Source organism: Typopeltis vanoorti, chromosome 13, assembly GCF_054136105.1.
Source record: "Typopeltis vanoorti isolate ZY-2024b chromosome 13, IOZ_Tvanoo_1.0, whole genome shotgun sequence".
In the NCBI taxonomy this organism is placed as follows: domain Eukaryota; kingdom Metazoa; phylum Arthropoda; class Arachnida; order Uropygi; family Thelyphonidae; genus Typopeltis; species Typopeltis vanoorti.
In genome coordinates, this window is record NC_143561.1 from 126828105 (window position 1) to 126854929 (window position 26825).

Here is a 26825-nt window from a genome sequence, read left to right on the forward strand (position 1 = left end):
TTGACTATGTTATTGTTGATAGTGATGTTTTCTCCCTGGTGCAGGACACCAGAGTGTACAGAGGATTTGAAATTGGAAGTGATCACTATTTAGTCCTGAGCAGGATAAAATTGAATTTCATATTGAAAAGAATAACATGTAAGAAAGTTTTAAAGCGAATAAAAGTTGAGCAGCTCTCAGATGTAAACTGTAGACTAAAATACAGAAATATTATTGAAAAGAAAATGAAAGAGTTTGAGAACAGGAATCAAACCTTGGAGATTCAGTGGCAAACTCTGAAGGAAACATTGATTGATTCTGCCAGAGAGGCATGTGGTGAGGTTGTGTGCAAGGATAAAAAAATCAGAACTCCCTGGTGGACACAGGAAGTTAAAGAGGCAGTGAAGGAAAAGAAGAAAGCATATCAAAAGTTCCTGTCAAATAAGTCAGCTTGTGCTCTTAGAGAATATAGAGACAAATGCAAGAATGCTAAACACTGTGTAAAACTAGCTAAATAAAAGTCATGGGATGACTTTGGCAAGAATATAGAAAATAAATATCAAGAAGGTGGCAAAATATTCTGGAGGTTGTTGAAAAAGCTTAGGAATGGAGGAAAGAGTGCTGTAAAAGGAGTTAGAGATGATAAAGGTGACATGAAAACAGGAGAAAAAGATATCCTTGAAGTATGGAGTAATTACTTTGAAAAACTGCTAAATGAAACAAGCAGTGATGACGGCACAGTGATAAAAAACATTGACCAGGCATGCAGTCGGGAATACATATCCATACTTGAAGTAGAAAAAGCCATCAATGGCTTGAAATGTGGAAAGGCAGCAGGAGTAGATGATATTCGACCAGAAATGCTGAAGTATGGTGGTATAAAAGTCTTACAGTGGCTGCACTGCATAGTTCGGAAAGCCTGGACAGAGGGACGAATTCCCGATGATTGGAGTAGAGCTCTCATAGTACCCATATATAAAAATGAAATAAAACTGAATGTGAGAATTACCGAGGTATTTCCCTAATGAGTGTTCCTGGCAGGATCTATGCAAGTATACTTGAGAAACGGTTGAGAAGAATTGTGGAAGAAAAGCTTGGTGAAAAACAAGCTGGATTCAGGCCAAATAGAGGCTGTCAGGATCAGATCTTCACTTTACGACAAATAGTCGAGACAACATGAGAATATAACAAAGATCTGTATTTAAGTTTTGTCGATTTGGAAAAGGCTTATGACAAGGTGCCAAGAGAGAAGCTATTCAATACGCTGCAGTTATATGGTGTCAATGGGGCATTATATCAAGCAATACTTAGTCTTTATTTGAGTTGTTAGTCAGCAGTTAGAATTGAAGGAAGTACAGGAAGATGGTTTAATGTTAAATCTGGTGTGAGACAAGGATGTACATTATCTCCTCTGTTATTCATTATCTATATGGATCACATTATGAAGGAATGTGGTATTAAACCTGATATCAAAATTGGAGATGTTAATGTCAGCTCTTTGCTTTATGCGGATGATGTTATACTTCTATATAAATCCGCTACAAGTCTGCAAAATTCTCTGACTAAATTGAATAGCTCTTGTAACAGATATGGTATGAAGGTCAGCAATAAAAAGACAAAGACAATGAAAATAGGCAGAATCATTGAAAATGTCAACTGTGTTGTGAATGGAGAACCTGTGGAACAAGTAAAACATTTCAGCTACTTAGGCACGATTTTTACTGAAGATTGTAAATTAAATATAGAAATAGACAACAGAATCAGCAAAGCTGGTATGGTGGGAAGTCAATTGAATAAATTTATATGGAATAAGAGAGAAATTAGTCGGAACACTAAATTAGCTGTATACAAGACAGTGTTCAAACCAGTTTTAACTTATGGATCTGAGAGCTGGGTCAGAAGTAAAACACCTGACCAAAGAATAGAGACTGCAGATATGAGAGTCCTGAGAACGATTAGAGGCGTGAACAGATGGCATCAATGGGAATATCATATTAAAAATGAGGATATTAGGAAAGAACTTGACATTGTCAGCATCCAGGAATGCGTTAGCAGAGCTAATCTCAGGTCGTATGGTCACTTAAATAGAATGGGAGAGGAAAGATTAGCAAAACAAATGTTCTCTGCCAGGTTGGCAGCAAAACGACCCAGAGGAAGACCAAGATATAGGTGGATTGATACGGTACAAAGTGCCTTAGACGATAGAAATATAAGATCTGATAATGCTGGAGTCTTGACAAGTAACAGACTGATTTGGAGGAAAATTGTAGATAGGAAGTTAGTAATGATGTAATTTTTTCATGTAGTACTGTCATATCCTGCACACCCCTTGAGGGTACATGGCAGGAATTTGATGATGAGATAAACCCACCCACTCTAAACTGCCAAGGTAACAATTGAACAAGACTGAAGATACATTCGGTTTCGATCAGCACATGAGACTTTGCAAACTTCTTCAATAAGTGCTCCAATCTCTTCAATAGTGAATTAATCAATGGGGAAACATTTAAATGAGGAGGAACTGGTACAATTAATAGATGACGCCGAACCAAATGGCAGGGTAAGTTCTGCCTAAGATTCTGATTGTGATGATTCCATTAAAGAATTCAGTTTCAAAAAATTAGCAGGATTGGACTTGGCAAGAAAGTTATTTTATGGATAATGATCTCTCAATGAAGCGCTCTGGAAACTTCACGAGACAATTGGATATTTGTTTAGCTCTGTATTATGAGCTTAATAAAAAATTGCAGCATAGTGTTAAGCAAGGCCTTATTATTGACTTCTTGATAACTAAACCAGCCAAAGTATGCAATGCGAATTATACTAATGATGTCCAACAGATTCAAAGTAATGACGACGTCCGGCCAGTCGTAAATAAAGAACATCTACGAAATATTATTTTTGAAGAGAGTGATGACGATTAAAATATACACTTCCATTTTATTTTGTCTAAAACATTCATGTATTATGTGCAATAAACTTTACATACAATTTATAATTTTTTATGATTTTATACTATGTATTTGTTTCATAGTTTATATTGTTTTCTTAACCTGAATTAAATAAAAATATTTTTTTGTTTGATATGTCATTGTTTATCTTTAAAAAAAAAAAAAAAAAAAAAAAGATTTCAGAACCTAACCCTACTTTTTCATATTTGATCTGAGTCTCGCATAACGCAACATTTTTGTGGAACCTGACATCCGCATTATATGAGTGCTACCTGTATATTTTAAAAAGGATTCCACTTTTCTGCATAAGAAAGATATCTTGTATGCTGCTATCGTTCGCATAGCTAGAATTCATCATTTAAGAATCATAGGTGCACTTCTGAGTAATTATATTAAAGAATATGATAATAAAATTACATTAATCCTATCATCGTTATGTAAATCAGAATAAGCTAAATTGCCATCTGCAGCTGCATTATAGTCTTTACTTTTTTCTCCATCATTAGTATTTTATGACACTAAGAAATTTTAAATTTTATATTTAGTCTTCTTTACTGGAAAAAAAAAATAAATAAAAATGTGTGTGAGCGCGCATGCTCCCAAAGTGAAATACGTAATTATTTTTCTTGTGAACTATTCAAAAATAAACTGTAATTAGAAACATCATGTCGTTAACAACTGACTAGATAGCATACCGTCCAATCCCACCAATGATTAGTTGAAATAACTATTATCCCTGTACACTCGAAATTCACAATGAGCATGGATGTTTGTAATTGTTTTTAGGCGAGAGATGAATTTTGTCATCTGATGTGAGACCACAGCACTGCTTACTGGAGGCCTGAAGTGGCTTGAGTGGTTTCCATGTTTGGTATCTACAGCAGATTTCTGGACCAGGTTAAAATGAATAAAAATTACAACAAAAAGTACATAAAAATAGATTTCATGTTATCTTTTCATATATAATATCATTTATGGTGTTCTTTTACCTATAAAAATAAGTCTCGATTATTACAGCTGCTGACTGTTGCCATTTCTGAAATCTGAGATCTTTAATAATATATATAATAATCCTTTCTGGTTACTAGACAGTAATCCTGAGATATACCAGAAGATAATCCTAACAACCACCAGGCTGAAAGTTAAGTGAAATTATTCATCACGATTGTGATCTTTAAGTGCATCTATGATTTTAAACTAGCCCTGTAAACGATAACAGCATACAACATATCTTTCCTATGTAGGAAAAATGGAGTCATTTTTAAAATGACTGCGTATTCAATAACTGAAACACCATATCTTCTGAATTAGTTCAGATAAAATGTGAGATATATATCTGGTTGGGTGTCTAAGTGTGCAGAAAAATAGTGAATGATTTGCAGAATAAATATTCTTAAATATGGTGCTCTTTTCCAATAAACCACCCTATTCCAGTTTTGTAAATATTGATATTCCATCAACAAGAACCTGTAGTATCTAAGTAAAGAAAAAATATTTACAACTTTTTAAGATGAAACAGAAATCAGAAAACTCACCGATCAATAAAATGTTACTTTCGCTGTATATGAATAAAAATACAATAAAACTTGTCCAAGGCAGAACGTGAATAAGGTGGAAACTTGCTCAATGAGAACAAATTATATAGTCCCAGCCAGAAGAATAAGTATTACAGTGCTATTTATTTTGTATAATGCGGAATCTGCCCAACGTAGAAACGGAAAGCAATATTTGAAGAATTTATTAAAAATTACTTGTATAAAGCGGAAAGTGTTTCAAAAATACACCTATATTTTTTAGATTTTGGCACTTGTGTTGCTTTTACTGTTTCGTTTGAGAATTAATGTGTCAGTTTCCCGTAAGTCCAAACAGTAACCCGAATTTGAACAAACTGATCAGTTCATTTTTTGCATCATGGCTAAATCGTATGTGGCTTTGTCACTAAACGAAAAAGTCGAAGTCATTGAAAGTAAAGAAAAGGATAAACTCTCGGTACAGGAAATAATGATGCGGTTTAAGTGTGGCAAAACGCAAGTATACAACACACTTAAACAAAAGGATAAAATAATGAACAAGTGGCTGCAAGGAAACGGTCGAATGAAGAGGAAGGCAAAGGTAACCGGTAACGAGGAAATCAATGAGGTAGTGTGGGAGTGGTTCATGAATGCAAGATCAAAATACATTCACATATCCGGTCCAAACTGAAGCTCTTGCAGTGATCAAATTTCTTGGGAATGATCAGTTTAAGGCGTTTACAGGATGGTTGGTTAGTTTTAAGAAGAGGCACAATATTGTGTGGAATGAAGTATTTGGGGAATCTAAAGATGTGGTGAAAGTGTAGTGTAGTGAATTAATGGAAACCAAAACTCCTAGAATTGGTTTCACCATATGAACCTAAAAACATTTAAATGTGAACGAAACAGGATTTTTTTTCAGACATTACCAACAAAATCACTCGCGGTTAAGGGAGAAAAGTGTACCGAGGGCAAAATGTCCAAAGAAAGACTTAGAGTGTTATTGTGTGGGAATATGGTGGGAGAAATGGAAAAGCAGCAAAACCAAGATGGTTCAAGAACCTGAAAATTAATAATTTACCAGTGATTTGGAGAAACAATAAAAACGCTTGGATGACTGCAGCTACAATGGAAGAGTGGTTAAACATGTTTAATGCAAAAATGAAGAAGGAAAATAGAAATGTTATCCTTTTTTTGACAATGCTATCTGCCACAAATGTGAAAATTGCCTGGTTCCCAGAAAATGCAACAAGTGTATTACAGCCCATGGATATGGGTGTTATTAACACATTCAAACTGCACTACAGACGATTTCTGATGCAATCTTTGATTTCGAATAGAAGAAGCCGATAGCTCTTGCACATTAGCAAGATCTGTATCAGTTCTGGATGCTGTGAATTGGATCGGGTTGGCAGTGAAGAAAATTAAAGCAGAAACAGTAAAAATATGTTTTGCTAAAGCTGGGTTTGGGGAAAGTGATGTGGCAGATAATTTGGAGGAGGCGAGTGAAAACATTGCTGCAATATCCAATCTCTGCTTAGGAAAAGAAATTTCCTATGATAGAACGAACTTTGTTCAGAGTGATGACCATCTAGCCACACATTACAGCTTTGAATCTGCTACAGCTTTACTAGTGGTAAGAAATACACAAAACGAAGATGTGGAGGATGAGGAGGAAGAAGGAGCAGCCGGAGAACAGGATATGTCAATGAAAATTCGTACACATGAACAGGCCCTTCATTGCATCAGTTAAGTAATTCAGTTTGCAATTGATTCAAACTCTTCCAGCCTTCTTGAACTATTGTATACAGTTAAGGACTGCATTCAAAACGACATGATCACAAAAAAGTGGAAACAAGTTTCTTTGTTGGATCTGTGGAAGAAATCTCAATGAGTTGTATATTGGAAATGTGTAATTGCAGTGTAATAGAGCATTAATACAGTACTTTAATAATGTGTTATTATTATTACTACTATTACTTGAATAACATAGGTCTACAAGTATCACTTACAAGAGCTACTGATGCCGATTTTCACTCATAAACAGGTGTGTACCATGAAATATGATTTTAATGGATTTAAAATTTTTTTTGCAATTTTGTATAATGCAGAAACTTGGCCAAAGTGGAAAATATATTCGGTCCCTTTCGATTCTGCTTTGAACAAGTTTCACTGTATTATCATCATCATCATCATCAAATTCCTGCCATGTACCCTCAAGGGGTGTACAGGATATGACAGTACTACATGAAAAAATTACATCATTACTAACTTCCTATCTACAATTTTCCTCCAAATCAGTCTGTTACTTGTCAAGACTCCAACATTATCAGATCTTATATTTCTATCGTCTAAGGCACTTTGTACCGTATCAATCCACCTATATCTTGGTCTTCCTCTGGGTCGTTTTCCTGCCAACCTGGCAGAGAACACTTGTTTTGCTAATCTTTCGTCTCCCATTCTATTTAAGTGACCATACCATCTGAGATTAGCTCTGCTAACGCATTCCTGGATGCTGACAATCTCAAGTTCTTTCCTAATATCCTCATTTTTAATATGATATTGCCATTGATGCCATCTGTTCACGCCTCTAATCTTTCTCAGGACTCTCATATCTGCGGTCTCTAGTCTTTGGTCAAGTGTTTTACTTCTGACCCAGCTCTCAGATCCATAAGTTAAAATTGGTTTGAACACAGTCTTGTATACAGCTAATTTAGTGTTCCGACTAATTTCTTTCTTATTCCATATGAATTTATTCAATTGACTTCCCACGATACCAGCTTTGCTGATTCTGTTGTCTATTTCTATATTTAGTTTACCATCTTCAGTAAAAATTGTGCCTAAGTAGCTGAAATGTTTTACTTGTTCCACAGGTTCTCCATTCACAACACAGTTGACATTTTCAATGATTCTGCCTATTTTCATTGTCTTTGTCTTTTTATTGCTGACCTTCATACCATATCTATTACAACAGCTATTCAATTTAGTCAGAGAATCTTGCAGACTTGTAGCGGATTTTTTTAGAAGTATAACATCATCCGCATAAAGCAAAGAGCTGACATTAACATCTCCAATTTTGATATCAGGTTTAATACCACATTCCTTCATAATGTGATCCATATAGATAATGAATAACAGAGGGGATAATGTACATCCTTGTCTCACACCAGATTTAACATTAAACCATCTTCCTGTACTTCCTTCAATTCTAACTGCTGACTCACAACTCAAATAAAGACTAAGTATTGCTTGATATAATGCCCCATTGACACTATATAACTGCAGCGTATTGAATAGCTTCTCTCTTGGCACCTTGTCATATGCCTTTTCCAAATCGACAAAACTTAAATACAGATCTTTGTTATATTCCCATGCTTTCTCGACTATTTGTCGTAAAGTGAAGATCTGATCCTGACAGCCTCTATTTGGCCTGAATCCAGCTTGTTCTTCACCAAGCTTTTCTTCCACAATTCTTCTCAACCGTTTCTCAAGTATACTTGCATAGATCTTGCCAGGAACACTCAGTAGGGAAATACCTCTGTAATTCTCACATTCGGTTTTATTTCCCTTTTTATATATGGGTACTATGAGAGCTCTACTCCAATCATCGGGAATTCGTCCCTCTGTCCAGGCTTTCCGAACTATGCAGTGCAGCCACTGTAAGACTCTTATACCACCATACTTCAGCATTTCTGGTCGAATATCATCTACTCCTGCTGCCTTTCCACATTTCAAGCCTTTGATGGCTTTTTCTACTTCAAGTATGGATATGTATTCCTGACTGCATGCCTGGTCAGTGTTTTTTATCACTGTGCTGTCATCACTGCTTGTTTCATTTAGCAGTTTTTCAAAGTAATTACTCCATACTTCAAGGATATCTTTTTCTCCTGTTTTCATTTCACCTTTATCATCTCTAATTCCTTTTACAGCACTCTTTCATCCATTCCTAAGCTTCTTCAACAACCTCCAGAATATTTTGCCACCTTCTTGATATTTATTTTCTATATTCTTGCCAAAGTCCTCCCATGACTTTTGTTTAGCTAGTTTTACACAGTGTTTAGCATTCTTGCATTTGTCTCTGTATTCTCTAAGAGCACAAGCTGACTTATTTGCCAGGAACTTTTGATATGCTTTCTTCTTTTCCTTCACTGCCTCTTTAACTTCCTGTGTCCACCAGGGAGTTCTGATTTTTTTATCTTTGCACACAACCTCACCACATGCCTCTCTGGCAGAATCAATCAATGTTTCCTTCAGAGTTTGCCACTGAATCTCCAAGGTTTGATTCCTGTTCTCAAACTCTTTCATTTTCTTTTCAATAATATTTCTGTATTTTAGTCTACAGTTTACATCTGAGAGCTGCTCAACTTTTATTCGCTTTAAAACTTTCTTACATGTTATTCTTTTCAATATGAAATTCAATTTTATCCTGCTCAGGACTAAATAGTGATCACTTCCAATTTCAAATCCTCTGTACACTCTGGTGTCCTGCACCAGGGAGAAAACATCACTATCAACAATAACATAGTCAATGAGACTTTTCTTATTCCTAGCCTCTTCTCTCCATGTGAATTTGTGCACATTTTTATGTTGGAACATGGTGTTAGTAATAACCAGTCCATGTCCTGAGCAGAAATCCAACAGATATTTGCCATTATTATTAGCTTTGCTCTTTTCTCCAAATTTTCCCAAAATATTTTTGTATGTCTCACAATCATTTCCTACTCTACTATTTAGATCCCCAACAAGGACCAACTTTTCCTTTTTCATTGTGTCAGTTGCTTTTTCTAAAGCCTCAAAAAATTCCTCCACTTCTACCTTAGTAGAACCTTCTGTGGGACCATAGGCACAAATAAGTCTCATTGTCCAGTTCCCCATTCTCATATTTGCCCACATTACTCTACTTGAGACTGACTGCCATTCAAGAAGATTAGCCTCGTATTTTGTGTTGAATACTATGGCTACTCCTTCTTTTCCTTGATTGTCATTGCCTGAATATAACATTTTGTATTTATTGCTCAGAAAGATCTCACCAGTTTTGGTCTTTTTTGTTTCAGTCACCCCTATTATGTCGATCTGGTACTTATCTAATTCCTCAGCTAGCTCCATTTCTTTGCCATTCAGGCTTCTTACGTTGATAGTACCGATCTTTAACTCTGGTGATGTTGAGTTGGGGTTTGTTTTCAGATTTGTTCCAGTAGCTGACTTTTCGCTGTTCGCCCTGGTTCCCTGGCGAAAACAACGGGGGCCTTGTTTAACCGGGCGACGCCCCAGCCGGCATGAAATTTTGTCATGTTGTACCATCATTTTTTATTTTGGTTTAACCAATAAGAATACAATTTGGTCGGCTAAATCCCAAATTGCCAGCCCATCCTCGTTCGTTCAGTATCAAAGTAGATACCCAACAGGGTGCACCACGAGAAGGTGAGGATTGGACATTAGGTCAGAAGCCCTGGTCGGTTCTCCGCATTCCTTTAAAGGCTATGTGGAGGTCTCCTCTCAGTTATACAGCTTTGACCCGTATTATGAAAATCAAATTAAAATCTAAATAAATAATACATAAATAAACTATATTTTGAGAAATTTATCATACACTGCATTTACTTTTCATATATCGTTATCAATTTTCTAGCAAATAACATTATTTTCAGCAAATTTTTTCTGCGATGAATTGTCCATGAACTATGGTCACCTGGTTCCAACTAGGAACATCAACCTTATTCAAGATACCAGGTAATTTTATATAAACTTGGTTTTTAATCCTTTTTCCCAAGTAAGCAAACAGACAAGTAAGTCAAGTTTGCGCCACGTAATGCATTTCTGAGGCAACTCGTTTAAAAGGTGGATTAAGCTCTGGTCACTTTTCTTAGTATTTTTCCTTTAGTGTAAAGCACATCCCCTTGCGGAGATGTATGATGCTATGCATTAAAGGCAATGGTCACTACCCATACTGGTTTCGACCTTTATTGAGGTCTCGTCAGTTGGAGCCAGACCTGACAATGCTAAGGTTGAAGTAATGCAGAGCTTATGAATTTTATCTAAACAAGTTGTCACAAGGTGCTTTGACCTTATTAAATAAAATCTCAGGATGAGAGATAGATGTAGAAAGTTTTTTTAACTTGGGTATATTATGTATTCAAGATATCAAGTAATTTTATATAAACTTGGTTTTTAATATTAATCAAAAACCAAGTTAAGTTTTTAATTTTTTGTTTTTTAATTTTAATTAAAAACCAAGTTTATATAAAATTACTTTGTATCCTGAATACATAATATACCCAAGTTAAAAAAACTTTCAACATCACCTTTACTTTTGATACACCTAAGCATCCAGCATCTGTAAAAGTAGTCCTGTTAGACTGTACATCCCTAATCTACTAAGATGCTTTATATCTCAGAAATATGAGCATGCCCAAATTGACTGTCATGGCTCTATTGCCCATGCCGATAAATCTTGCTCTGCAAAGAAAGCTAAATGTATCAACTGGCAGGAAGATCAACCAGCTTACTTCTGTGCATTGTCAGAAGTGGAAAGATCAAAAGGGAATACAAAAAAATGAAAACAGAATGAAATATATTAGAATGCAAAAAAGAACTTAAGCACTACTACACCTATTCTGAGATCCTCTTATGCTGAGAAGGTGGCAGCTAAGAATATGCCAACAGCATCTCAAACACGTATGTCTATTCCACCATACCTGAATGTTTTGATCGTGAATGCTACTCTGTTGAGCTCATCAATTGCACTATGGTCTTAGTCCAGAGACAACTCCAAAAATGGTTCTGTTCAATTAGAACCTACTTGTCTAAAAAAATATGGCAAATATCGCTAAAAGATAAACTACCAGACATCTCCCACAGTAAAAATGGATACTTCAGTATCCACTGGAAGTAACTTGAACTTACCCAGTGATCCTGACACATCCAATGAAGTATTGGATATTTTTCCAGAGGAATAAATAAACACCAGTTGTCCAGACTTCCTAAAAATCTAATGAGAAATATAAACCCAACAAGGGTAAGTCCTCAAACTCCCAGAAATCAGACAGGTCTACAAAGCCTAAACAGATGAAAATTTTTACAACGGAACTGTTGTGAGTTTTGCAAGAATATCAATAATATCAAGACTTTACTGCAGAAACACAAACCTTTCTGTCTGCAGGAAACATATTTAAGATCCAATGAGAACCCAGTTTAAGGAATTTCACTGTGGTATGATGCAAGAACAGGATTAGAGATGGTCCTGCTCATGGAGAAGTAGCTATCTTAGTGGGGAATCATACTCCATTCCATCATGTCAAGCTTAATACTGCTCTGGAAGCAGTAGTGATTTGTTTCCATGGCATCTCTTATTACAGTATGCTCAATTTATTTACCACCAAGTGCTGAGTTAAATGAAATCAATCTTGATAACCTTATCTTGAAACAGCCTAAACCCAAACTTCTTATGGGTGACTTTACTGGACACAACTCTATGGAGTAGTACCAACACAAATAGATGAGGTCGTATCATTGAACGAGTCCTTGACAATGATGACTTCTCTCTTTTTTTTGAATAATAGGCTCAATACTTTCTTCCATATGCCTGCTCATCTTACAATCTGCTCTCCGGTCATTTTTCTGCTGCTCAGATGAGATGCTGAAGATAACAGTTACAGAAGTGATCATTTTTCTTGTATTTACACATCTTCACACAAACCATATTCTACACGAATGTCAAAATGGAAAATGGATCAGGCTGACTGGAATACTTATTCCCATCTAGCAGAATTTAAAGTTGATACAGTCAAACACCTATTAATGAAGCAGTAAAGTATGTAATATGCATTGTCTAGGCAGCAACAGCTGCCATTCCAAAAACACATTCTTGATTTCCACTCTATCCAAAGCCTTGGTGGAAACCAGAATGACAGACAGTCAAAAAAAAAGATCAACACAGTGTGTGGTGTATTTCATAGATACACACTGTAAAAATTCGATGTTGCCAAAATAAATCATCTAAAGTCGACTTTTTACAGCAGTAATTCACATAAATTTTCTTGTACAAATGTATATTTTGCTTTTCCATGTAATGCTATCTGTATAAAGAGCAAAATAAGCCCAAAGGGAATTAACTCACTCATTGTTTAAGAAGGGATGTAGAGGTATTGAAACCAAGAGCATCGCCTGAAATTCGGCATGTCTTTTGAAAGTTGTTTGCAAGTCCCATCACAGGTGACCTTCAAGGTCAATATTGAAAGGGCGCGGCACGAATCAAAAGGAAAGGCCCGTAGGCAGGATTGAGAAGGTAAAGGAGGAAAGTAAGATTTGTTGAAGAATATTCGAGAAACATTATCCAAGGTTCTGAAAACTACTTGCAAGACTCGCACGGGGATGCTAGGGGTCCCAAAAACTTAATCCAAGGTGCAGGGACTCTGGTATTTAAAAGGCTTGGTTCTGAGATGAGAAGCGCTTCCTTTTCTTCATCTTGAGTGATCCATCCACGAGAGGTGCCAATAAGTTCTGGAGGGGAAGGCGGAGAGACCCGTCCACTGATAGCGCTCCAGTTACAGCCAAAGATATCCGGAGGTGATAAGTTAAGGAGAAATCTTGCTGTAAAGGTCCTGAAGTCGAGCAGGACATAGGCGGCAGCTGGCGGGATATAGGGTAGCCAGAAAGGCTACCCTATATCCCACCAGCTGCAGCGACTATTCATCGGTGCCCTGTATCACATCGAGGAGATTTCCAAAACAAGAAAAGGAGGAAAGAAACCCCACTCAAGCGCCGGAATAAGAAAAAAAAAGGACGGAAGACACATGCAAGATAGGAAGAGACCCATGTGAGTCTATATATTCATTAATTGTTTGTGAATTAAGAAAGAATTCCCTATCGAACTGTTAAATTGTCTAGTTTCAGGAGATAGTATTTAGAGTGTTAATATTTCTCGTAAATGTGTGTAATCGCTAATAAGTGAAGCATGAGCGCAGATAATTTCCCTTGGAGAAAATATTGAGCTATTGAAATTTCCTTAATTAATTATATGTGTACTTATGATTGAATTTTATGATAGATTATGTTCCTGCTATCATATAATTGGAATGTTTGAAACTCAATGAGGTGGATTGTATAAATATAATTGCCTAGATTATGATTAAATGTTTGAAAGAAATGAGATTCTGAGAGATATGGTTGTATACATGTATGTTGTATTTTGAATGATGCTAAATTAGGAATGTCAAGCGCACCTAACGAATTCATGTTATGTGTATAACTTCCTGACAGTTGTAATATAAATTATGCTTGTTGAAAGTCTAACTAAGTAAGTGTGAAAGAATTAAATAGAAACCAAGAAAGGCTAAGAATTACCTTTCATAAATGAATCTTGTGATTTCATGTGATATGTACAATTATTAGACCAGAAATCAGAAATTACACTTATTGTTATTGTTGATAAAAATAGTTGTCCGATTCAATCTTTTGCAATGCACTGATCCTAAAAAACACTATTCAGACGGAGCTGATAGCGGAACCCCAATGATTAGTAGTGATTTAAGATAAAAAGCGAGTAATTTTTGCCATGACTGCAAACCTTGGCTAAGATAGGATATAAGTGATTATTTGATCTACTAGAGTATGAAAGCTTTCTTTTGCCTATAATGGAATTTCAGAGGTGCAGTCTTCAATCAAATAAATATCTGGAGATCCCAGGCATGAGAAAAATACTTAAGGTAGAACAAAAAGGAAAATGATAAGATAATATAATATAGAAGAAAAAAACCCTATTACAATGGCACAGAAGGTACTCCTATTACAACACCAGATCAAAATTAATAGCTTTTAAGCATACTCGGACTAGAGCACATTATGTGAGACCCTGGAATCTGAAACAATCTTGGATCCAATTTACCTCATCAATTAAAGGTAAATACAGAACACACCATTCATCTACCTTAGACCATAATGGATGTGTTATTGCTGATCACAAAGTTACTGCAGACAGTTTGGCAGAAAATTTTGCCAGAAACTCAAGAACGGCTTCATATTCCCTAAGTCCAATCCTCACCTAATTGCAGTACATTTTGTACTGCAATTAGGTGAGGATTGGACTTAGGGAATTAGGTGAGGATTGGACTCACCTAATTGCAGTACATTTTGTAGAAAGTTTGTTCACTTGGTAAGAAATTATATTCTTGCTTAATACTTTATCCAAGCCTTTATCTAATACTTGAGCCTCCGTAGCTCAGTCAGTATAGATGAAGCCCTTTGGTCGGAAAGACATGGGCTTGATTCCCATCAGTGACGTGAAGAACCTTTATCTGGTCTCTTTCAACTAAAGGTGAGTTAACCGGTCTCACACAGAGGTAGAGGATTTTTCATCCTTCAAAACAGGCAAACCTGTCCTATGAACACACATGGCTACTGTCATAAAAATATGCTGCGGCAAGGAAGGCAATGGGAAACCACCTTGCTCATAATCATCTCCCTAATATGGTAGAATATAACTACCCCCCCCCCCCCACACACACCAGCTGTATGGCTGAGGGAATAGGATAGGATAAGTCTATACAAGTGTAAGCAAACACAAAGTTTGCTTGAAGTATATTAACGACCAGGCTACTTGCGTATAAAGGCTGATTATTTCACATCAATTGTTGTACTATCCAATAACGCAAAACACACTTCCTTTAAGAAGTGTATTGCTAAGCGAAGGATCACTATCTAGTCCAGATCAGATCTGACCTTGGTGTTTGCAATTTTCCCTCAGCCAAATGGTTAGTGGGATAGCAATGCTACATTACTAAGGAATTGTTGTAGAACAAGGTGGTTTCCAGTTGCCTTCCTTGTCCAATGGTATTCTATGTACCACCACCATCATCATCAAATTCCTGATATACCCACAAGGGGTGTACAGGATATGATAGTACTACATGAAAAATTTACATCATTACTAACTTCTTATCTACAATTTTCCTCCAAATCAGTCTATTATCTGTCAAGACTCCAATATTATCAGGTTTCTGTCTTCCTCTGGGTCTTCTTCTGGTTCAGATTGGATGCAAACTGGTGTTTCTTGAGTATTACTGCTACCCTGCTTTTCCTGAGAATATTATCCTGTAGTCGTCACTCCAGAAATCACCTTGATCTTGCCATCTTGTTTCACATATTCCCAGCATGTCTATATTAAGCCTCTTCATTTCCTTTTTAATGTTTCCTATTTCCAATAGGGTTTTCACATTCCACGTTCCTATGTTTCCATAATTTTTCTGCTTCTTTCTGTCTGTATCATGGTTTCACTGGTTTATGACCTGAGAAGCCCGATTTCTTCCCCTGCTAGGCATGACTCCTCTCATGGATGCTCCATCGCCGATCTCATTTTGACTGTTTCTAGTTTCCCTGGAATACAATATTTAAATTGTTAATAAGCTGAGACTACTTAGAGCATAAAATCCTATGAGATACATTATTCTTGGCTAGCCTTAGCTGTTGGAAACTTTAAGAATTAAAGTTTCCAAAATTTTTGGAATTTTAGCACAACTATATTTATTAAGATTGGGCTGTCCCCCCCCCCCACTTACAAACCTGAAAGATTCATTTTAGAATCAGCAGCTTTAAAAATAACAGCCTAATCTTAATAAATATAGTTGTGTTAAACTTCCCAAAATTTGGGAAACTTTAATTCTTAGGCCTCCCACCCAACAGCTAAAGCTGGCCAACTGTACCCATAAAGGGAGCCCATCATAGGACTTTAGGCTTTATGTATTCTATTTTCTTCTACTCATTGTGTTTTTGTGTGTGTTATTACAATTTTAATATTGTTTCGAAGATGTCTCTGTGACAGAGACACAACATTGAAGTGATTAAACCTGCTGTTTAATTATTTCTCTTTGTGCATGAGTGTAAACCAGCAGTTCAGCCTAAATATGCATAAGGAAACAAAGCTTGCACAAGGAAGTATCTTCATCATTAGGCTACTTATATAACAGAGGCTGACAACTTGCACATCAGCTGCCTTAGTATAAGCGAATACTTATACTAAGCATATTCAAATGTAAGTACTTGGTTTATGCTTGAATAAAGAATTACTGTATATTATCGCGTATAATGCGAACTAGAAATTTTGTTTGAAAACTAGCCCTAAAATGATATGTCCATGTATAATACAATCTGATAATCTTGTTCTCAGCTAAAAAAATCAGCTAATGCCTTTTTTTTTTTTATTCCCGTATATAGGGAGTATGCGAGACCGTTTTTAGCCCTATCTTACTTTTGGAGACTGAGTAAGCAGTTCAATCTCCACTGGTACCCAATCAGAGATAGCTGGCCCAAAGCTATCACTAATTAAGCGGCAAGCAGTGAAGAGAGACAGCTCAACAAGAATCTCGTTCCTTAACATTATAAATAAAACAATACGAATTAACGAACGAAATATTTATTTTAAAACAAAATGTCAAAATCCTTTAAATTCTTCTTCATCTTTTGAGTCATCAAACATTTCATTTATAAATTCATCTGTAGGCATTGCATCATCAGTTGTCATCATCATGCTCCCCATTTTGTTGTGCGCCATCCTCGCTTTCGTATATGACGTCATCTTCAGATCCATCCATTGAATTATATATTCCACATTTAAGAAACGAGCGTTGAATCATTTCAGATGGTATCGAATCCCAAGCTTCTTTAACCCAGCTGGTGACCAGGGTGATCTCAGGCTTCTGAAAATTCCACCCTTTGTCATCTTCACCAAACCAGATGACATCCATTCTCTCCATTTTTCACGTAAGTGATCTTTAAACGGCTTAATCAAGCTGACATCAAGTGGCTGCAAAACGGAAGTTAAATTGGTGCCATTACCTTCCAAATCAAAGGACAGGTTTTCATATTTATCCATTTAATCTTTTGATTCGTTTATATACGTTAAAAAAAAAATCACTGTACTCCTCTATCATAAGAGCTTTTGCCTAGTGCCTTTATTATTTAACATATGAGAATTTCTTTTCTCATATGCTTCAGAATTGTCTTCCTTTTAAATATCACTGTCGGCTTTAATTTGGTTCCGTCTGCATTGCATGCTAGAACAACGGTAAAATGCGTTTTTTCATGTCCCGTTGTTTTTATGAGGACACTCTTTTCACCAACTGAGTTTACGGTTCGATTCCCAGGCATATCAAAGTACATTGGCATCTCATCCATATTGCCTATTTGGGAAAGTTCATATCCATGACACTTCTGTAATTTTATGATAAATTTATGGAAGGACTCCACTTTTTCTTCAAGCTGTTTTGGTAACTTCTGTGCAATTTTTGTTCGGTGTTGAAATGTTAATGCTTTGCATTCCATAAATCTGTTGCACCACCCAGGCGAAGCAAGAAAAGATGAAATACCTGGTGTGTCCTTGAATTTACCATACTTGAGTGGTAGAGCTTGAAAATGAATTGCATTTCTTGTTACTATAATGCCATCTTGTCGTTGCGTCAAAATGCGTTAACCATCTCCAAGATGGCATGTTTCGTTTTGGGGATTTTTTCAAGACTGTATTTTTGCTTATGCCAAAGTCTAATATTACTCTCTGCTACACCAAATTTTCTCATAGCAACACTGTTATGTTCTTCTGCAAACTGCACGACACGCAATTTAAATCCTGCTTTAAAAGATGAATGGTTATGTTTCTGTTGGCTCATTTTCAGGCTAGGTTTGTTTAACGAATAATATATAAAATGAACTGTGGTAAAAACCGATATAACTGTGCTAATATCCCACCAAGGGAGCAGGATATTAGTACTACTTAAATTACTGGCTTTATGCGCAGATACAATGCGCGCTCAGTCGCCGAATGCGAGTGGGTCAAGTAGATTTCATTGCATAGGCATTAGGTAGTATATATTGTGTGTGCAAGTCTAATAAGATGATATATTTTTTAAGATCCGCATATAATGCGAACCCCTAACTTTAGACCATAAATTTTAACCATAAATTTTTCGCATTATACGCGATAATATATGGTAAACAAAAAAACAATTTATTCGCAAGATTAATTTCTAAAAGTGGAAAACCTTTCTACAACTATCTCTGATGGGTTGCTTAAGGATCAAAGCTATATAACTGAGAGGAGACCTCCACACAGCGGTTATATGGCATTTATATGGTTATATGAATGCAGAGAACCGCCCAGGGCTTCTGATCCGATGTCCAATCCTCACCTTCTCGTGGTGCACCCTATTAGGTATCTACCTGGATACTGAACGAACGAGGATAAGCTGACAATCTGGGAATTAGCCGACCAAATTATATTCTTATTAGCTTAAACCAAAACATAAATGAATGGTACAACATGACAATTTCATGCTGGCTGCGGCGTCACCCGGTCAAACAAGACCCCCGTTGTTTTTACCAGGGAACCAGGGCAAACGGCAAAAAATCAGCTACAGGAACAAATCCTAAAACACACCCTAACTCAGCATCACCATAGTTCAAGATCAGTACTATCAACATAAGAAGCCTGAATGGCAAGAAATAGAGCTAGCTGAGGAATTAGATAAGTACCAGATCGACATAATAGGGGTGACTGAAACAAAAAAGACAAAAACTGGTGAGATCTTTCTAAGCAATAAATACAAAATGTTATATTCAGGCAATGACAATCAAGGAAAATAAGGAGTAGCCACAGTATTCAACAGAAATACAAGGCTAATCTTCTTGAATGGCAGGCAGTCTCAAGTAGAGTGATGTGGGCAAATATGAGAATGGGGAACTGGACAATGAGACTTATTTGTGCCTATGGTCCCACAGAAGATTCTACTAAGGTACAAGTGGAGGAATTTTTTGAGGCTTTAGAAAAAGCAACTGACACAATGAAAAAGGAAAAGTTGGTCCTTGTTGGGGATCTAAACAGCAGAGTAGGAAATGATTGTCAGACGTACAAAAATATTTTGGGAAAATGTGGAGAAAAGAACAAAGCTAATAATAATGCAAATATCTGTTGGATTTCTGCTCCGGACATGGACTGTTTATTACTAACATTATGTTCCAACATAAAAATGTGCACAAATTCACATGGAGAGAAGAGGCAAGGAATAAGAAAAATCTCATTGACTATGTTATTGTTGATAGTGATGTTTTCTCCCTGGTGCAGGACACCAGAGTGCACAGAAGATTTGAAATTGGAAGTGATCACTATTTAGTCTTGAGCAGGAAAAAATTGAATTTTATATTGAAAAGAATAACATGTAAGAAAGTTTTAAAGTGAATAAATGTTGAGCAGCTCTCAGATGTGAATTGTACATTGAAATACACAAAGATTATTGAAGAAAAAATGAAAGAGTTTGAGAACAGGAATCAAACCTTGGAGAATCAGTGGCAAACTCTGAAGGAAACATTGATTGATTCTGCCAGAGAGGCATGTGGTGAGGTTGTATGCAAGGATAAAAAAATCAGAACACCCTGGTGGACACAGGAAGTTAAAGAGGCAGTGAAGGAAAAGAAGAAAGCATATCAAAAGTTCCTGGCAAATAAGTCAGCTTGTGCTCTTAGAGAATACAGAGACAAATGTAAGAAAGCTAAACAAAAGTGATGTGTAAAATTAGCTAAACAAAAGTCATGGGAGGACTTTCAAGAACATAGAAAATAGCCAAGAACATAGAAAATAAATATCAAGGTGGTGGTAAAATATTCTGAAGGTTGTTGAAGAAGCTTAGGAATGGAGGAAAGAGTGCTGTAAAAGAAGTAAGAGATGATAAAGGTAACATGAAAATGGGAGAAAAAGATATCCTTGAAGTATGGAGTAATTACTTCGAAAAATTGATAAATGAAATAAGCAGTGATAGCACTGTGGTAAAAAACACACTCAACAGGCATACATATCCATACTTGAAGTAGAAAAAGCCATCAAAGGTTTGAAATGTGGAAAGGCAGGAGTAGATGATATTCGACCAGAAATGCTGAAGTATGGTAGTATAAAAGTCTTACAGTGCTGTGCTGCACTGCATAGTTCAGAATGACTGGACAGAGGGACGAATTCCTGATGATTGGCGTAGCGCTCTCATAGTACCCATATATAAAAAGGGAAATAAAACTGAATGTGAGAATTACAGAGGTATTTGCCTGCTGAGTGTTCCTGGTAAAATTTATGCAAGTATACTTGAGAAATGGTTGAGAAGAATTGTGGAAGAAAAGCTTGGCGAAGAACAAACTGGATTCAGGTCAAATAGAGGCGGTCAGGTTCAGATCTTCACTTTACAACAAATAGTAGAGAAATCATAGGAATTTAACAAACATCTGTATTTAGATTTTGTCGATTTGGAAAAGGCATATGACAAGGTGCCAAGAGAGAAGCTATTCAATAAGCTATAGTTATATGGTGTCGATGGGGCATTATATCAAGCAATACTTAGTCTTTATTTGAGTTGTAAGTCAGCAGTTAGAATTGAAGGAAGTACAGGAAGATGGTTTAATGTTAAATCTGGCAGAATCTAGACAGAATCTGGTGTGAGACAAGGATGTACATGATCCCCTCTGTTATTCATTATCTATATGAATCACATTATGAAGGAAAGTGGTATTAAACATGACATCAAAATTGGAGATGTTAATATCAGCTCTTTGCTTCATGCAGACGATGTTATACTTATAAATAAATCCACTACAAGTCTGCAAGATTCTCTGACTAAAATGAATAACTGTTGTAATAGATATGGTATGAAGGTCAGCAATAAAAAGACAAAGACAATGAAAATAGGCAGAATCATTGAAAATGTCAACTGTGTTGTGAATGGAGAACCTGTGGAACAAGTAAAACATTTCAGCTACTTTGGCACGATTTTTAGTGAAGATGGTAAATTAAATATGGAAATAGATAAAAGAATCAACAAAGCTGGTATGGTAGGAAGTCAACTGAATAAATTCATATGGAATAAGAGAGAAATTAGTCGGAAAACTAAATTAGCTGTATACAAGACAGTGTTCAAACCAGTTTTAAGTTATGGATCTGAGAGCTGGGTCAAAAGTGAAACACTTGACTAAAGACTAGAGACCGCAGATATGAGAGTCCTGAGAAAGATTAGAGGCATGAATAGATGGCATCAATGGCAATATCATATTAAAAACGAGGATATTAGGAAAGAACTTGATACTATCAGCATCCACAGAATGGGCGAGGAAAGATTAGCAAAACAAGTGTTCTCTGCCAGGTTGGCAGGAAAACGACCCAGAGGAAGAACAAGATATAGGTGGATTGATAGGGTACAAAGTGACTTAGATGATAGAAATATAAGATCTGATAATGTTGGAGTCTTGACAAGTAACAGACTGATTTTGAGGAAAATTGTAGATAGGAAGTTAGTAATGATATAAATTTTTCATGTAGTACTATTATATCCTGTACACCCCTTGAGGGTACATTACAGGAATTTGATGATGATGTAAACGTATTTTCTTCTTTTTTTGGTGTTGTTTATACCATGAAGCTCTGTTATTACCCCCCCCCAACTGGCCACGACGTCTATAGACGTTGAGATAAATCTGGATACGAAGCTCTAAAATCCACTGAATAACTTGGATAAGAAGTGCAATTTGGTGTTCACTATTTCATCCACATTGGCCGGTAGGGAGGTTAATAATCAACACCTAAGCCTATCCATATTTCACTAATTTTTCTATCCTACTTCCTTTTTATGATTAGATTATTCTTCTCACATATTCTTGAGCACTGGATATGACAAATTCCTTTTTACTATCTTCATTTTTAAAGTGATTAAACCTTGAATGCCATCTAATTACTTGCTAATTTTTCTCAGGACTCATATTTGTAGTCTTAGTTTTCAATCAACTCCCCCGCCCCCTCAAAAAACCCAACTCAGATCAGATTTTGGCCGCTAGAGGGCCAGATGATTGTTCGTGTTTTCAATGAGCGCCCGAAAGCTAAGTATAATTTTGAATGAAAATTAGAATATAGGTTAAAATCATAATGTAATAATGTCTAATTTTGGTAGCTTGTGGTGTCTGTGTGATTTTGGTGTAAATTCCGTTATTTAATTTAGTATTTAACGATACGTTTCATAGATTTGAATATGGCGCCAATGCGACGTAAGATAATGGCGTCCAAAAATACGACGCCATTGTTCAAAAACTATAATGTGAGAGAATTTGTCCAATGTGATGTGTGTGGAATGTATGCGTTCCTGAATGAGGCTGGAGTTTGGATTGAAAGTGATAGTGGTGGGAGAATGTGCAGAAAGTGTAAGCAAAGTGAGGAGTTGAATTATGTGTCAGGTTGTGAAACAGCTATGGTTGAAGAAAGCCAGAATGTGAGTGAAAATAGTGGCTTGATAGGGAATTGCAATGTACAAGATGGCAATGAGAGCGGTGATCTAAGAAAGAGTGAGAGCAACTATACAGAGAGAGAAAATGGTTTGAATGATAAAAAAAATGAGGAATTATTTGTAGGAAGTGAGATCACTAGGTTGCGCGCAGTGATACAAAATGCGCAGCGGCAATTAGAGCACCTGCAAAACTCTTTCCAGAGTGATTCGGCTAACGTAAATAACCAGCATAAGAGCGGGCGAGTTTCAGAAATGAAGGAAAGAGTGTTGTATGGTGACTCGTTATTAAGAGGAGTGATAGATGGGAGTGTAACGAAATCGTACTTACCGGGTGCGAAATTTAAGCATGTAAGTGAGTATTAGAGTGCAAAAACAGAGGTTGAAAGAATTTATAATTGTGGCGGGTACGAATGAATTGAAAGGTGATAAATTTTTTATGAGAGAGGACTTGAAAGTATTGTTAAAGGTAGCGAAAGAAAAGAGTGACAGAGTTAGAATGGTGAGTCTGTTGCCGTGGTATGACAGAGAGGAGTTTAGGAGGAGGGACATAATCGCAAATGACATTATGCGCAGGTTATGCAGACGGTGTGGTGTGGAATTCATGGACGTGTGGAATGAGTTTGATGGGCAAAAGGACTTATACAAGATGGATGGCCTGCATTGAATGGACTTGGTGTGCGGAGACTGGAAAAAGTGTTGCTGAATGAAGTGAAAATGGATGTGCAGAACCAGGGAAACTAGAACTACCAAGAATGGAGGGGGAGTGGATATGCAGACATCAGTGAGACAGTTGAGTGTAAAAATGTATATAATGTACCTGAGCTAGCACTAAGAACAAAAAATGGGAATGGGACATTTAGAATAACGCATCAAGATAGGGGTGGGACAAAGGGATCACTGCATTTCATGTATACTAATGCCAGGAGTATTAGGAACAAGAAGGATTGGCCTTGATTGGCTCTTCCTGGCCACAGGTTATTGGCATTAGTGAAACATGGCTGACGAAAGATGATATAGTTAGTGGGATAGAATATGTAGGTTATAGTGTGTTTAGGAGGGACAGAGAGAATAAAATGGGGGGGGGGGGTGTTATTGATGATAACTTATGAACTGCAGCCAAGGAGAATTGAAGTTGTATTGCAGGATAGTGAAAGGAGCTCATTTGAGGCTATTTGGTGTGAGATTGAGACTGGCAGAATAAAATATACAGTTGGGTGCTGCTATAGACCAGGTGATGGAATAGATGATGGAGATAGTATGCATAAACAAATTGATGAAATGAGTGGAAGGAGGGTAATTATTATGGGGGATTTTAATTATGGTAACATTGATTGGAAGGAGGAGAGGACACATGTGAGGAAGGAAATGGATTTTATTCAATTATTAAGGGATAACTATCTGAGACAGCATGTAATTGAAAACACTAGGGGTGTGAGAGTGCTTGACCTGGTAATAGCATCTCAAAATTTGACTGTAATGAATATGACCATGTTGCCACCTATTGGTGAGAGTGATCATAAGGTCTTGACCTGAGAGGTGGCTAAAGGTGTGGAATTTTTGATTAAGACAGGGTATATGTGGAATTACCGTGCTGGCAAATATGAGAAGCTTAGGAGATTGCTTGGATCGGTGCCATGGCATGTACAACTGCAAGGGCTGGACGTCGATAAAGCATGGCAAGTGGTCAAGGAGCATTTACAGTAGGTTATGGCTGATTGTATACCTAGGGTCCGAATAGTAAAACAAGCAGGGGTTAAATGGATGAATAATACCATTAAGCTTGAGCTGCAAAAAAAGAAACAACTGTGGAGGGAATTTAAAGAAAGGGGTGACCTGCAGGCACACAAACGGTATAAAGTGCAGGCCAGAAGGGTAACGAGTGTGGTAAGAAAAGCAAAAGTGGATTATGAAAGGAAACTAGCTATGCAAGCAAAAGAGAATCCCAACAGTTCTTTCAATATGCTGCAAGCAAGAAAAAAACTGTACATGGCAAAATGATTTTAAGGAATGACGATGGTAACGAGGTCATTGAACCAGTTGATATAGTGGAGTTACTGAGCGCGCACTTTGCAAAAGTATATCACCCAGGTGGTGACATTGAAAAAATGAAGGAGCCATTAGTTTATACGGGAATTGTGATGAATGAAGTGGAGGTGAATAGTCTATTACAGAACCTTAATGTGAATACATCTGTGGGATTGGATGGTATACCGGCACGGGTCTTGTGTGAAGTGGCTAAGGAATTATCAGTGCCCTTGACCATGTTGTTTAATCTGAGTCTCGGGTCTGGTTTAGTCCCGAAGGCATGGAAAGAGGGGAAAATAGTTTCACTGCATAAAGGAGAATCCAAGACTATGGTTGCAAATTACCGACCGATCAGCATATCAGGAGTTGTTGTCAAGGTCTTGGAGAAAGTAGTCAAGAGAAAAATACAGGAATGGATTGATGAAAATGAGATACTGTACAGGGGGACAGCATGGCTTTGTAACGGGTAGATCATGCCTAAGTAACTTGCTCAAGTTTTATTACAAGGTGACGGCTGAACTGGATAAGGAAAATGGGTTTACAGTGATACTGCTGGAACTGGCAAAGGTATTTGACAGGATACCACATGGAATTCTAATCTGTAAACTACAACATATGGAAATGGATATAGGGTTGGTGAGATGGATAGGTGGGTGGTTGATGGAGAGATATCATAGAGTGGTTTATTCAGGAGTGGAGTCCAAAAGACGGCCTGTGACTAGTGGGGTGCCGCAGGGTTCTGTTCTTGGACCACTGCTGTTTAATCTGTTTATTAACGATATAGGGAAGGATCTAAGTGGAACAGTTCATTTGTTCACTAATGATGCAAAGTTGGGGAAGGCGATAGTGAATGCAGAAGATGTCAAAGTCTTGCAGGATGACTTAGATAGATTGGAGTTCTGGGCTAAGGAGAATGGATGTCAATTTAATGTGACAAAATGTAAGGTTATGCATTTTGGGGTGAAAAGATTAGCAGCAGTATACCACATGGGTGGAACTGTACTCCAAGAGATTGATGAGGCCAGGGACTTGGGAGTGTTGGTGGATAGGGAGATGAAGTTTAGGGGGCACATTGCGAAAGTAGCTAAATCAGCTCATCAACTCACTTGGTTGTTGAAAAATACCTTAACGAGCAGAGACAAGCAAGTTATTGTACCTCTGTACCGAGCCTTGATAAGACCTCATCTTGACTACTGTGCCCAGATTTGGTCACCTTGGTTCCTTCTTGATGGGGAGGAGGTGGAGAGGATCTAGAGGCGAGTGACTAAGATGATAGCAGGTCTATGGAATGAACCATATGAGAACAGGTTGAAGATTTGTGGGTTGCAGAAACTGGTTGATAGGCAAAAAAGGGGAGATATGATTGAGACATTCAAATTGCTAAAAGTGCTAAGATTAATTCAGAGGATATTTTTGAGATCAGTACTGGTGGTGGGAGAACTAGGGGACACCTATGAAAGCTGGGCAAGAGTGTGGTTAGCAGTGCTGTTAGAGCTGGGTTCTTTACTTTTAGAGTGGTAAATGAGTGGAATAAGCTGCCAGAGTCTGTTGTGGGTGCTATGAGAGTGAGCAAGTTCAAGGCAAGGTATGATAGATACTGTGAGAATGGCATATAGTTGTGTGGACATGATGTTTAGGGCCTCCCTCGATGAGTCTAAGGACTCCCTGGAGTAGCCCGAAAATAATAATAATAAGTTAAAATTGATTTCAAGATTGTTTTGTATGCTGCTAGTTTAGTGTTTTGGCTCATATTTTGGCTCTTATTCCTTAAAGATATATTCAAATGGTTTCCAAAGATATAGCTTTGCTTATTATATTATTATTTAATGAGATTAGATTCACACCTAATGTTCTAAATTAGATTCACATCTAATTTAGAACATGATTTATATAAAATAAGACCCAATGTATATAAGATTTTGAAACACCTAAATGCAGATACCAAAGAAAACATAAAATTAAACACTGAATTAAAATTAGAAGAATTTCTAAATTACTACACAGAACTGGGGACAGACAAATCTTTTAAAAAAAGACAACTGGCAAACAATCAATGAAAATGAAATAAC

At 36.9% G+C, this 26825-nt stretch overlaps 1 protein-coding gene across 1 annotated transcript in view; it reads right to left on the minus strand.

Annotated features, from left to right (window-relative positions):
• Nucleotides 1-26825, minus strand: part of LOC150100525 (polycomb complex protein BMI-1-like) — a 265230-nt gene that overhangs the window by 98412 nt on the left and 139993 nt on the right. The window contains exon 8 of the mRNA XM_090402672.1: nt 11345-11429. Coding sequence (XP_090258798.1) covers nt 11345-11429 — 85 coding nt within the window. The remainder of the gene's footprint in view (nt 1-11344; nt 11430-26825) is intronic.